The 14661-nt window shown below is 49.9% G+C and overlaps 1 protein-coding gene across 4 annotated transcripts in view; it reads left to right on the top strand.

Moving 5' to 3' along the window:
* TRPM8 (transient receptor potential cation channel subfamily M member 8) overlaps nucleotides 1–14661 on the top strand; it is a 94660-nt gene that overhangs the window by 5826 nt on the left and 74173 nt on the right. For 3 of the 4 annotated variants that reach the window (XM_047873586.1, XM_047873584.1, XM_047873587.1), the window contains exons 2-3: nucleotides 6742–6863; nucleotides 12116–12189. In XM_047873586.1, the coding sequence (XP_047729542.1) occupies nucleotides 6747–6863; nucleotides 12116–12189 (191 nt within the window). In that variant the 5' untranslated portion in view covers nucleotides 6742–6746. The remainder of the gene's footprint in view (nucleotides 1–6741; nucleotides 6864–12115; nucleotides 12190–14661) is intronic. The other variant, XM_047873585.1, reaches the window with a different exon arrangement.

Here is a 14661-nt window from a genome sequence, read left to right as displayed (position 1 = left end):
TGGGGGGAGAATGTTGTCAAATTCTTCACGTGCGAAAAGACATTCACACGAATAAAAAGTACCCCATGTACACCTCCTGTGAGTCGCTCCTCTCAAATCATCCCCAGGGACTTCCTGCTGATGCAGACAGATGAATCCAGGGTGGAGAAGTCCAAAATGAATGGACTCCCACCGGGACGCCAGTGATACATGGAGGGTTGAATCTGAAAGAGGGTCGAAAACATAGACATAAAAAGTATTCTCATACATAAACATATACAATCTAAAAAGAATAGCTTGACAATAACAAGCTGGGTCTAATTCCCGGATTACATGGACTGCTATGGGGCTGGGGGAAGTTGGGTGACAGTCATCCAGAGAGTAACCTGATGGCAGCGGGCAGATGAACAAACTTGACCCAACACTGACTTAGTGCAGTGAGGGTCAGGTTTGCGGGGGCTCTGTCATTCTTTCCTGAAGCTACTCGGATTTCCTCCTTAGCATTGCTGCTCAATCAGATACCTTAGAGGGTCCCGCTTTGATTTTTCCATGTACGGGACCCAAATAAAATTGAAGAGTCTTAGGACTGGTCTTGCACAATATTTTATTCAAAAGATATGTAGGTCCAACATAGCAAGAGCATTGGAAATAAATGTGAATGAAAGGACAAGGTGGCAGCCAGGCTTCTGAGATGGCCCCTAAGGACCCCTGCCTTTTGGTGTTTGTGTCTGTGTGTGGTCCCCTCCCCTGGAATGCAGCAAGACTCAGTGACTTGCTTCTCATGGTAGAATATGGCAAAGGTGATTTGGGATGTCACTCGCATGATGACATTACAAAAGCCAGTGACTTTGCCTCGTGGCAGATTCTATTACCTTATGGGCTGGCATGCTTTGACCAAGCAAGTTGCCGCATAGGAGGGCCCACAGAGCCAAAACTGAGGGTGGCCTCCAGCCACCGGCCAGTGAGGTCCTGAGGACCCTAGGAACTCAACCCTGCTGACAACCACATGCGCTTGGAAGCAGGGCCTTCCCCCGTCCAGCCTTCAGATGAGACCCCAGCCTCTGCTTGTACCTCGACAGCAGAGAACCCACCTCAACTGTGCCTAGGTTCCTGATTTGCAGGAACTGTGAGATCAAAGTACGTGCTGTTTTTAGTAGTGACGTTCTGACGTAATTTCCGACACGGCAATAGATAACTGAGAGGAATGGTTGAACTCAGAAAAAAGTCCAAAAGATGCTGTCTACCTGTCTCACGACGGCCTTACTCACGGCGGCATCCCTGTGCACCCGGCTCCCCTCATACACCCCTACCATCTCTCCGGAGCCTCCCCCTCCCATTTTCCACATTTGTTCTCCTGTGACTGGCTCTGGGTCCTTTGCAATATAAGTCTATTCAGCTTTTCTAGGCTTCTCTCCTTTTTTCACTCCCCATGGAGCCCCAGGAGCTGAGCAGATGAAACACGTTTCCCTCGTGGGCGAGGCAGGGGAGGAGGTCACGATGCTTAAGAATCGGTGGTGTTTCCTGCCATTTTGCTTTTCCTGTGACACCTTATTCACTCTTCTTTTGAAGTCCCTACACTCATGGTGGCAGTAAGGACAGAAGCACCGAAGCTAATGTCACCCAAGCACTGTGCTGAGCTGCTGTGGGCTCGTCCCAAATAATGCTGACCATCCACAGGCCGATGCTGCTTGAGCCTTGTGTCAAGCTTGGTTTTTCCTGACTCCAAGCCTTTGCTTTTGTTTTGTTTTGTTTTGTTTTGTTTTTCTACCACACAGTCTTCATCTCCCTGGAGGTTTGATTATTATTTCTTTTTAAGTTCATCTATTGATTGAGAGAGAAAGAGAGAGAGAGAGAGAGAGTGCACATGAGCCAGGGAGGGGCAGAGAGAGAGAACGAGACGGAGAATCCCAAGCAGGCACCACACTGTCAGTGCAGAGCCTGACGCCGGGCTCCAACTCACAAACCAGAAGATCATGACCGGAGCCGAAATCAAGAGTCGGACGCTTAGCCGACTGAGCCACCAGGTGCCCTTCCCTAGAAGTTTGATTGTATAAACAGGCGTTTCTCGGTGTGTTGACTTGAATTCCTCTTGACGTTGAACTTTTTGTTATTAAAGACAAGTATTTCTCTTGGTTTTGCCCTAACTTTTGACTCCCTGGCCTGTGGTATGATGCCTGAGCTTTCCTGATGTGTTTGCCAACCCCACGATTTTTGAGACGAATAGCACAGTGAATGGAGGGTCTGCGTTACACGAAATCACCCCCTTCAAATATGGTTATTACACACCGTGGGGTGCCCTTGCTGTCATTTTACTGGTGGATTCTATCAGAGAAGTTCTATCCACATCACGGGCCGTCATTTTCTTGACTTTGCTTTCCGACTCCTATCCCAGAGTTCCATGAATTTAAAGAAATACACTCTGAGTTAAAGAGAAAATAAAGAGATGGTCCTAGACTTGAAACTCACACTTTTAAGCCTCAAACTCCAGTGCCCTCCAAATGGGTGGGAAGCCCGTGTCTCTGTCATGTGAACCCCAAATACTGCAGATCGGATCCCTGGAAAGAAGCAGTATCCGAGAGGCAGTTCTGGTGAGGCTTCAACACCATACACTTGGATGCCATGGTTGTATAACGTTTTCCGTTGCATTCTAGTTTCGGAGTGACGCAATCATATTTCCCAAGTTGTATGTGAAACTCCAACTCCCATTCGTTGGGGGTTATCGTGGATAAATCCATCACTTGTAACTTTCGGGGCATGGTAAACCATCGACAAACTTACTTTTCCTCAAGTTCAGTAGTGGCTCTCTTATCGATTCCAAGAGACTGAGGCTTCAGACGTCCCCTGTCTGCCAGTGCCGTTGGGTGATGGGGAGCAGGTGTGCAGAGCAGACCAGAGCTCAGGAGCTGGATTCTAGCTGCTCTTCAACAGCAGAAACCTTTCCACAGAGGCCACCTTCTAGAACCTTCTAGGACCTTCTAGGACCTTGGAGGCGTGAATGGGGCGAAGGCAGTGCTGCTCCCACTGATGTGTGTGTGTGTGTGTGTGGCGTCCCTCAGCCCCTCTTAGCTGGGAGGGAGGCCCCCAGGACGCCCTTTGAAAACACACTCTAGACTCGGCTGTTGAGTGAAGCCCTGAACACCCGGACATTGTCCCTATTTCATCTCCGCAGTAAGAGTCAGGCAGGCCACGTAGGACCAGGGCGCCGGGAGAGGAACACCAATCACTTCCTTATCCAGGAAGGGTTTCAGAAACTGTGACGCGAGGGGGAAGAAACAGCCAAAGTTTCTCATCCGTATTCATTAAGCGATTGTTGGCTTTCCTTTCCTTTGATCTTTGATTGGTTATTTATCTCCGATTGGTGATGTTAGTGGGGACCGCTTCAGCAGTCCTGCCTGCCCCACAAAGCCCTCCTTCTTCACGCCCTTATTCTCGCAGTTATCATACCTGCCCCCTGTCTGCTAGTTTTCTTCTGAGAGATTGAAACAGGACCCAAGTCAGCCATCACCGCCCCCCCCCCCTCCCGTTTGCTCCTCTGGAGGGGAGGTCCACACTGGTTGTCTCCACTGGTGTCTACATGCTCTCTCAACCCCCATCGCTGAAACTGCCATTGTTATGGCCACTGCTTATCTTCCCCTTGCCCAGCCTCTCGTGGCTTATCCTGTTTATTAAGTGTATTTTGAAGACGGCACAAGCAATGTATTTACTTTTGGTAAATATAAAAAGTAAAAAAAAAAAATGAAACGAATGACTCTCTATCCTACCCTCCCCCCACGTTAGCATATAGTGATTAGCATTTCAGTGTATTTACTCCCGGTGCCTTCTACACATCATCTGTAAGGCATTTACATTCCCTACGGAGGCAGATGCCTTTCCTGCAGGTGCTGAGCCACCTTCATAAGGAGACCAGGAGGGTGAAGGACCCACTCAAGGTCTGCGGCCTGGTGGTTCATCCGAGAGCCGGTCCGTGAAGCTGTGTCTCTTAACTACCAGGATTCCTTGCCGCCTGCTTTCTTTCTTTTCTTTCTTTCTTTCTTTCTTTCTTTCTTTCCCCCTATTTGGAACAAATTATAATAATTTCTCCATGTCATTAAATTATACCCCCTTAATGGCACCACCTTTTTACTTTTTTTGGGTGGAATGTTCTATGAATGGAAATTTAGGTTGTTTCTGATTGCCCCTATTAGAAAGAACTCTGCGATCAACAGCTTTTCAGTACAACTTTTTGTGTTTCTGACTCTTCCTTTTATCTAGGGTCTCCAAAGCTGGTTCCCTGGGGTGACAGTATTTAAATGCCTTGCTACTTTACTGCCAAGATGCTTTGAAGGCCATAAAAGGGTTTTCACCCCACCCAGTCGTCTGGAATTGTCTGTCTCATCACCATCCTCCCACCATCAAATATTATCATCTGAAAACACCTCCTTGTGGAGTTTCATTGTTATGGGCCTTTTATGGCTTTTATGAGAAAGGAAGATTAGTCTGTTTTCACGTTTTTTAGCAATTTGTGCTCCCTCTCTGATGGATTTGGATTTCAGCCCTTAGCCCATTTTTTTCTACCGGATTTTCTATTGTCCGGCCTGGTGATACAAGCCTATTTTCCATAGCACCAGTGCATCGGCTGGTTTCTCCCTGGTGTGACTTTTCTTCCTTCCTCCCCTCCTGGCTGTCAGCCTATCCAGTTCACTCGCCCTTTCCCGGGGTTCCTGGGCGTGGGGGCCTTGGATACCCTTCTTTCAGTCTCCAGGCTCTCCCCCCGGGTGTCTCTTCTGCCCTTTCCCTGTGGCCCTCTGCCCTATAGCCCCTTCTGCTAATGCCTGGCTCCTCTCTCCCCCACGCCCTAACCCCTGACCCCGTTCAGGATGATCACCCAGAGCGCCTGGGACATAAGATGTCGTGAAGAAGGCCTAAAACTCATAAGCAATCGACTTGAGCATCAGCTCACCTCAGAAGAGCAGGTGGAAACAAATATCTCATGTAGGCATTGGACGTGCCAGGACAGGGCCGCCCCCTGCACGTCTTACGTGACTTGCCTGTGTCTTGTTTGACCGAAATGTGATTAAAAAGCAAAAAAACACCTTTTCCCATTGCAGAAAAAAAAAAAAAGCAGTTTTTCATTGTGGGGCAAATGAAATCATTTCTTGACCATTGGTGCTCCACTTAGAAGCAATTTGCTGTATGGGGATCACAGTAAATACCTGGCAGGATTGATCTGTGGTTTTACGATAATGTATGTAAAGTACCAATTAATACGCCGAGGCTCTCTTTCAAATGTCTGGGGAGAGAAGTAAAAGAAGCACTCATTGTTTTAAACAGCCTGGACCAGCTGTTCTGAGTGGGTTTCAAAGAAGCTTCCAGTCTCTGCGGGGTGGGAGCCTTCTGAGGCTGCCTGGGAGGGGCCGTTGGGCCAGAGACAGCAGGAACACTGGCTGGGCGGTGGGTCCGGACCTTTCCACACCCAGGGAAGGCTGTGCGAAAGCAGGAGGAGGATTTAGGGGTCAGCAGGGGGTATTTATTCGTTTAAATTTTTCGCTCAATACATATTTGTACAGATCACCTCTGTGTGCCTTGCCGGGTCCTGGGCATATAATGCTGAACAAGACAGATCTGGTCCAGGAGCCAAACAGATCGTTAAACGAGTCAGGGGTTCCGGCAGCTGGGTGGGGAGTAGGGGTGCTACAGGAGTCACCGGGGCGTGCCTCTGCCTGGGGGTCACACGGCACCTCCCCACAGAAGTGGTGCAGACGTGAGGCCCCAAGGTTGAGCAGACAGACAGACAGACAGAGAGGGTCTGCAGAAGAAGGCTCCAGACAGAGGGTGGGGCCCCGGGAGCAGCTGTGGGCTCCTGGAGAGGCTAGCGACAGGGGAGGAGGTGGGACTTGCCCCTGGATGTGGTGTGGCCATCATGGGTGGCAGCTTCGTGCCGGAGGAGGACACTCAGGGAGACGGGGAAGGATGATGCTTTCATTCTAGAAATGTGTTTACTGTGTCTGCCAGACAATGCAGGGAAGTGGAGGGAGTAGCCGTGGGTGTTTTTGTCTGCAACCTGGGCTCCGGGTCTGAGGGAGGCCCTGAAGGTCTGATGAGGGGGTTTGGGAGTAAGGAGAGCAAGGGCGGCCCCGGAATCCTCCCCATGGGTCCGAGGCAGTGCCCGCAGGTGGGGATGGGGGCGTCTGGGCATCAGGAGAGCCGGGGCGGCCCCGGAATCCTCCGCAAGGCGGCTGAGGCTTCTCGGTCCCCTGGGCTGACGGCCTGCACCCAGGCCAGAGAGGGAATTGCCAGGTATCCCTGGGGCCCAAGTGCCGGCCCCGAGTCCCAGAGCCACCTTAGACACACAGGCCCTCGGCCCCTGCTACCACGGGGAGGATCAAGGCCAGGATCCTTCTCAAAGTCTGGCCCCCTCCTCCGGCTGACACAAACCATTATTACGGTTTGTTCTTTATGGTTTTACTACAAAGCCCCTAACTTGGAAGCAGCCACTGCGAACCTCCCAAGTGTGGTGGTCTGTGATGCGGGGCCCCGCCTCAGAGAGCAGCATCCAGGGGGCCCCTGCCCCAGGCCGGAGGGGCCGTGAGGACAGGAAATCAAGCAGGTCCTGGAGGGGTGAGGGGGGATGAGGCCAGAAGAGCAGGGCGGGGGTGCAGTGACCGGTGGGGGACCTGGGGCAGAGCAAGGGGCCCTCTGCAAAAGGGCCTGTGACAAGGCTTTCTGTGAAGTCCTTTTGCTGTTTGCGACTCAAGCTAAACCCCCTCCCCGCCCTGTTCACAGAAAAGATGTCCTTCGAGGGTGCCAGGCTCAGCATGAGGAACAGAAGGAACGGCCTGCTGGACAGTACCCGGACCCTGTACTCCAGCACGTCCCGCAGCACGGACGTGTCCTACAGCGAAAGCGTGAGTCCAGGCGGTGCTGGGCCGTCTGAAGGCATCGCTTTGGTCATTATGTTATTTGGGGACCCGTATTCCTTCTTTGAAAAGACCCTACCTCAACGTATAGTACGTTGTTCTGTGGGTTATGTTTTGTCAAACATGGAAGCATTTTCTCTTTTGTGCTGTTTTTGCATCATCTTATTTTATTGTATTAAAAAAAGTTTTTTTCAACATTTATTTATTTTTGAGAGACGGAGAGAGACAGAGCATAAGCAGGGGAAGGGCAGAGAGAGAGGGAGACACAGGATCCGAAGCAGGCTCCAGGCTCTGAGTTGTCGGCACAGAGCCCGACGCGGGGCTCGAACTCAGGAACCGCGAGATCGTGACCTGAGCCGAAGTCGGCCACTCAACCAACTGAGCCACCCAGGCGCCCCTATTTTATTTTATTTTTTAAATGTTTATTTTTGCGAGAAAGAGAGAGAGAGAGAGAGCTTGCACAAGTCCCAGTCGGGAAGGGGCAGAGAGAGAAGGGGACAGAGGATCCCAAGAGGGCTCTCTGCTGGCAGCCTTGAGCCTGATTTGGGGCTCAAACTCACAAACGGTGACATCATGACCTGAGTCTAAGTCGGACGCTCAGCCGACTGAGCCACCCAGATGCCCCTCCAGAGTCCTTATTTGAAAGGTGGTAACCTTAATAAGTTGGGAAAAGATGCCTTTGTTAATGGACGCTCCTGACATTTACGATGCTGCCCTGTTAACCCTCGTTTCATCCTCGGTGTTTCTGCTTCCAATCCTGTGGGTTCGCCAGAAACGACTCTCGAATCTAAGTCCTTCCTTTCAAGTCCACGGCTGCATCTCTGTTCGGTTCTCATTTGTTCTTGCAACAGCTTCTAGCTGGTGTCCGGGGCACCCGCGTCTCCCGTTCTAACCCCGCGTCCACGCTGTCCTGAGGTCCTAGGGACTCGCCAGTCCTTGCTTCCTGGGACCAGCAGGGGCCCTTCTGCGCTGTCCCCGGTGCTCCTGCTGGGGCAGGTTCCACTGGCTTCGTGCCCACCCTCCGGGCAGATCGAATGTGCTCGCTGGTCCGGAAATAAAGACGACACCGCAGTCTGGTACCAACGGTCCCCCTGGACTGGGATGTTGGAAGTCAGGATGGTGGCTTGCCGTGGGAAAGAGGACGGAAGAGGGATGGGGAAGGGTGCTCCGGTGCCGGGCCCATCAGTGTGCGGGTCTGACCGGTGGTTACACGGGGCTGGCTTTGTGAGCTACCAGGGAGCTCTGAACAAACAAACAAGGGGGCAAAAACACCCATCCCCCGGCCCCCGCGTATTTAAGGCAGTGCTGGCTCTCAGGCACTCCTCCTGCACTTGTCCATCCCCGACCCAGAGCCCGCCCCCGCGCCCCCTACATTTAGCCCCTGGCCTCACCTTAGCCCTGGCCCTGCAGAAACAAACGGTGGGCAAAGACGAGGGGGCCTGTCCCCCAGCCTCAGGCAATGAGAGACCTCCGGGGAAGGCGGGGAAGGCCGTTACCCATCTCACGCTGGGTTTGGATGGGGCTTTGATGCCTCTGGGCGACGGACCAAGGCTGACGGTGGGACAAGGTCACTCCATGGCTCCCAAGGGATTTCTGGACGGCTTTTCTGGTCACGCCTTCAGCAGTGCTGGCAGCCCCCTGGGTAGGACTTCTGAGACCACCCAAGGACGCCTCAGTTCTAGAAAGCCCTGTTTGCGCCCCTCAAGAGCACACACTTTTGGGGGCACTCGGGTGGCTCAGTTGGTTAAGCAGCCAACTTCGCTCGGTTTGAGCCCCTTGTTGGGCTCTGTGCCGACAGCTCGGAGCCTGGAGCCTGCTTCGGATTCTGTGTCTCCCTCTCTCTCTCTCTCTGTCCCTCCCCCACTTGTGCTCTCTCTCTCTCTCTCTCAAAAATAAACAAACATTAAAATAAAGGAACACACCCTCCTGCAAAGTGCATTTTTAGCAACAGAGCTGTGCTCACACCACTGCCCCTCCACGACCACTGATTTCGCTGGCTTCTACATCTGTTGAATCTTCTTCGTTTGTGGTTAAGCAGATTCAGAATTAGTTTAAGAGGTTAGAAAATATTATCAGGGAGGAAGGTCATCAAAGGCTTTCAAAAATGATGCATTCAGATGAGGGTAGGAAATCGTCGTTGCTTTCCGTATTTTTAGTGTCTGTGGACAAGAATGCGTAAGTGTAAATTTCCAGCTTAAGGAAGAGTAATAAAATGAACACTCTTGTGCCGGCCACCAGCTTAGGGAACAGAGTATCACCAGGACTTTGGAGGGCCCCCACCTGCCCCCCATGTTGTCCCCTCTCTCCTGCCAGAGGTGACTGCAATCCGGAATTTTCTATGATCCATTCCTTCCTTCCTATATATATATATATATCCCTAAACAATGTATTATTTACTTTTATCTGTTGCTGACATATATGAAATTCTACAAGTATTCTTGGGGGAAACTTGTTTTTTTCTTCCTCATTGTATTTTCGAGATTCATCTGTGTCGATTCCTTTCACTGCCGTCCAACGATCCATTGTGTTCATGCGGCCTACGGGGAACGTTTGGGTTTCTGCATTTTGCTATTAGGAGCAATGCCACGTGAACGTTTTGGGGTGTGTGAGCTGGGGCTCCCTGGGAAACGTTCTTAGGGTGAAGCTGGGTCGGTGAAGGGTAGACACCTCCCCATCACGAGGTCTGGTTTAAGACCCGGGGTTTGTGGGATAACTTTCGTTCGAAGGGCCAGGAAGAGGAGGCGTGTGGTCCCTGTTTCTCTGATGTCTCAGAAGGGAGCAAGGGGCCGACTGCTGGGCGCACCGTGGACTTCATGCCAAGACGCTGCCTGTCCCCCCCACGCGTGCTCAGCTGGTGGCCGCCCCGTCGGGGATGAGGAGTCACGGGTGGCTTTGGTGCCAGCAGCCTGACTTGGGAAGCCAGACTTGCACCACATTGTCTGAGAACTGCAGCGGCCAGCATTATGCTCCCTGCACCCAAACCTGAGGGTTTGGACTGCCAGCCCCACCTCCCCAGGGCAAGACAGCCCCCCCCCCCCCCCCCCCCCGGAAGGCTGACCACCGTGGCCAGGCATTCTCAGCCTGTGGGCTCATGTTTCGTGGGACAGACCTACCTCTCTCTCCAACCGGGGGCGCTTTCTAGGCGCGTGATTTGCTGGCCACGGTAGACCATTTTCCAGAGTGGTCGCGCCAATGTGCTCACCCACCCCTAGGGGGCGCGAGGCCCCACTGCCTTCCCCTTCATCACTCTCCGCGCGTCAGTTGCCTTTTTGATTTTTCCAACCTGGTTTCCTGGGGAAGTGAGAAGTCACGGTGGTTTCGCTTCACGTTCGCCTCATGACCGATGCCGGTGAGCCTCTCTTCACACGTGCACGGGTTATCCGTGCGTCCTTTTTTATTCGCTCTGTGCTCACAGCTTTTGCCATTTTCCTCGTAGTTGTCTGTCCTGTTCCAGATTTGAAGTCCTTTAGATAGTCTCTCTATCAATTGCGTATGTTGCAATTCTGTCCTTCCACTTGAAGAGTGTAGTGGTTTCTTCTTTTTAAAATTTTTAAAATTATTTATTTATTTAATGTTTATTAAAAAACTTTTTTTAATTTTATTTTTTATTTTTAGTTTTTATTTAAAAATTTTTTTTCAACATTTATTTATTTTCGGGACAGAGAGAGACAGAGCACGAACGGGGGAGGGGCAGAGAGAGAGGGAGACACAGAATCGGAAACAGGCTCCAGGCTCCGAGCCATCAGCCCAGAGCCCGACGCGGGGCTCGAACTCACGGACCGCGAGATCGTGACCTGGCTGAAGTCGGACGCTTAACCACTGCGCCACCCAGGCGCCCCATTATTTTTTAAAATTTACATCCAAATTAGGTGCAACAATGATTTCAGGAGTGGATTCCTTAGTGCCCCTGACCCATTGAGCCCATCCCCCCCTCCCACAACCCCTCTAGTAACCCTCAGTTTGTTCTGCATATTTATGAGTCTCTTCTGCTTTGTCCCCCTCCCTGTTTTTATATTATTTTTGCTTCCCTTCCCTTAGGTTCATCTGTTTTGTCTCTTAAAGTCCTTATAGGAGTGAAGTCATATATTTGTCTTTCTCTGACTAATTTCACTCAGCATAATACCCTCTAGTTCCATCCACGTGGTCGCCAATGGCAAGATTTCATTCTTTTTGATTGCCGAGTAATACTCCATTGTATCTATATTCCACATCTTCTTTGTCCATTCATCCATCGATGGACATTTGGGTTCCCTCCATACTTTGGCTATTGTTGATAGTGCTGCTATAAACATGGGGTGCATGTGTCCCTTCGAAACAGCACACCTGTATCCCGAGGATAAATGCCTAGTAGTGCAATTGCTGGGTCGTAGGGTAGTTCTATTTTTAGGTTTTTTTTTTTTTTTTTTTTTTTTTTTGAGGAACCTCCATTCTGTTTTCCAGAGTGGCTGCACCAGCTTGCATTCCCATAAAAAAATATTTTTTTAATGTTTATTCTTGAGAGAGAGAGAGAGAGAGAGACAGAGTGTGAATGGGGAAGGGGCAGAAAGAGGCAGACAGTGAATCCAAAGTGCTGAGCCATCAGCACAGAGCCCGACGCAGGGCTCGGGCTCAGGAACCATGAGATCATGACCTGAGCCGAAGTCGGACGCTTCACCGACTGAGCCACCCAGGTGCCCCAGGAGTACAGTGTTTTCCAATGTATTTTTCATCTCTTTCCATATAGGTTGCTTTCCCATCTAAAGGGAAGCTTTGGGTGTATAAAAAATTGTGGTTGTTTCTCAGAATGAGGTTCCGGATATGCCTTACCACCTTGCCCATGGGGGAGAAAATACAAGCCCAGAAGGAATCTCTGAAATATGTCTTCTTTAGAAAAGCAAGTGTAAGAGGACAGAGAATTTGCTTTGATACATTATTTATGGTAAACTATCGACAAATGCATACATTCCCTTGGTAGTCCTAGAGACGGGAAAACATAATTTGTATGTGTATCATGACATTTATTACAAGATAACTCCAAGTTGACTTTTAGAAAAATTCGCATTTAGTTATAAAATTTAAATGTATGCCTCTTTTAAAAACCGTCGTGTACTCTAAGAACATGGATGGACGCTGGGTGCTATGAATACGTGGTAAATTCTTAAAGCCTTTGAAGTAGGTTTAGATCATCTTTCGTATTTGTTAATAACAGCAGTGTGTTCGAATAAATGAGTGATATGCTGTCCAACGTTCTTTCTCCAAAGGACTTGGTGAATTTTATTCAAGCAAATTTTAAGAAACGGGAATGTGTCTTCTTTACCAAAGATTCCAAAGCCACGTAAGTATCTATTTCCCCTCCGTTTTTGCTTCCGGGTTGGAAAATAAATTATTAACAACCATTACAACAAACAAACAAATTCTCACTAGTTCATTATTAAAGTTGTTTTCATCTTGCGATTCTCAGAAATGGTGTGCGAGCAGGAAGAATTTGGCAAGTAGCTCGCGCTTGGTCCCTCGAGCGGGTCCCCAAGGGCGGTAGCATTTCGTTTTGTATTTTTAGCTTTGGCAATAGTTGGTAGAGGCTGTAAGAGAGGCTGTCGCCCCCTTCGGTGTTCCCATGAGCCTGGGAGCCCACCTGAGTGGCCGCAGCAATGAAGGCTGTTGTGTTGTAGCTGTTGGCAGGTGACCCCGGGCACGAGCACACGTGGCCATCCGATCGACTCCTCCGTGAGGCTGTTGACGTAGGGCCTTCCCATCCAATCGGGGGTTCATCCGCTCCGAGTCTCGAGTGTTTTGTACCATCAAGGCTGGGTTTCCAAACACGGGGAGCAGCCCCCAGCGGCTCTGAATGCAGGAGGAGGTCCTCGATGAATGTTAGCTAATGAGGGAGGGAGTGAATGAGCGGACCCCTGATCTTTCCCATAGAAGATGCGCCCGGACCCAAAGAGACATTTTTCGTGCCGCCCACCTCTCATCCTGTCCCTCTGCCTTTCCTCTGTTGCCCGCTGCCGAGAGAAGAAAGAATCTAACTCTTCATTGGTTAGAGAGTTGCTGCTGTCGTTTATAATTAAAGCACTGACCTTCTGCGGAACAGAGACAGCGAACAGAGGAAGGATGTAAGAGCAAGTAAAAGCAGGTTCGTTGGAACCAGCCCCGCATCCCACCTTGGCTCGGCTGCCTGCTCACCGCGTGACCTTGAGCCAATTATCCTTTATCTCTGCCCCGAATTCTCTGATGCTAAAACGCTAGCAAAGAATTCCTCATGGGTTGTGGTAAGGATTCAATGCTGTGACGCATAAAGGATTCAATGCTGTGATGCCTCAGGGCATAAAAGGTTCTTCATAAATGTGTTTTCTTGCTTCGTGTGAATGAGAAAAGGAACATCAGAAAAACTAAGAATCTCTGTTTTGCCACTGGTGTAAACGTATTCCTCGTGCGTCATTTTGATGGGATGTAAACCTCATGAGTCAGCTCTTTATTCCCTGAATGTTTCAATGAAAGATTTTGCTGTTAATATATTTGTTTGATGGGTAGAAAATACAATTTGGATTCATTCATTCACTCAACAAATATTTATTGGGAACTTGCTATATCACAAAGACTTAACATACTTGATCGCTAATTCTACAACCCCCCCTGCCCTGCCCCTTCAAGGTGGCTTGCTATCATTTGACAGACAAGGCACATGAACCCCGAGAGTTCAGTATTTTGCCCAAGGTCCTATGGCCAGTGGGAGATGGATGAAGGACTGAACCCAGGTTTTCTGATTCCTAGCTTGTGTGTTCTTTTTATCCCCTACCCCCACCTTTCTAAGACCGACACTGGCTCAGACAGAGCCAGGCTTGGGCCAGGCTTGGGTATCGTGTCCACATGGACCCAGGGTGGAGAGGGATGGTTCTTCAAAGGAAAATCAGGGTGTTCCTACCAGCAGACCAGGAAATGGATGTCACATGGAGAAACCTGTAGTTGCCTACGTTAGAGTGCTTGATGACAGCTTGAATCTCGCAGGAAACAAAGGGGAGCAGTCCCCACCTTCAGCAACACAAGCTGAAGACCAGAACGCCTCAGGGTATTCTGATTCCCTTCTCCTAAGGGCACAAGGTTGTAGACCGAGGTCAAGACCCTATACTCTTTGAACTTCCCCATCTCTCCATAGATGGTGGGAATACTCTGTGTCATCCAAATTACCCATTGGACAGGGAACCAAATGAAGTGACTATTGGTATTGATATCCTGAATTTGCTTGCTCCCCCCTCAAACTAACACAGGCTGTCCAAGTCTCCCCAGAGAATTCCTGGTGTTGCTTGTATGTGCTATGCCCAGACTAGTCAAGTCTCTCCACTTTTTTGACTAGTCACTGGAGAGTGAGCCCCAACCATTGCACCCACTGCTGAGGACCCTCCGAAATGTTGCTGCCCTGCTTCCGGGTTGCCTCCTGGCACTTCTGAGACTGTGAGACCCCGATCTGGGTTTGTTCTCTTCAGTTCGCATTGCCTTGGCCATGCTGCATTCTAGGTAGAAGTAAGGAGAACTCTACCTTCTCTGTAGCTGCTCTGTGCAATGGAACTTTCCGCCACGATAGAAATGCCCTATATCTGCACTGCCCAATGCGGTAGTCACTAGCCACAGGTGGCTATTGAGCATTTGAAATGTGGCTAGTACGATCAAAGAATTGAATTTCTTTAGTTTTGATCTTAATTAATTTAAACATAAAATTACATCGCCGCGCATGGCTAATGGCTGCCTTATTGACCGAGTCGCTCTATAGGTTTCAGACTTGGTCTAGAGGTAGAACTAGGGTCCTGATGTT

Source organism: Prionailurus viverrinus, chromosome C1, assembly GCF_022837055.1.
Source record: "Prionailurus viverrinus isolate Anna chromosome C1, UM_Priviv_1.0, whole genome shotgun sequence".
Taxonomy (NCBI): Eukaryota; Metazoa; Chordata; class Mammalia; order Carnivora; family Felidae; genus Prionailurus; species Prionailurus viverrinus.
This window is presented reverse-complemented; position numbering and strand designations above follow the sequence as displayed.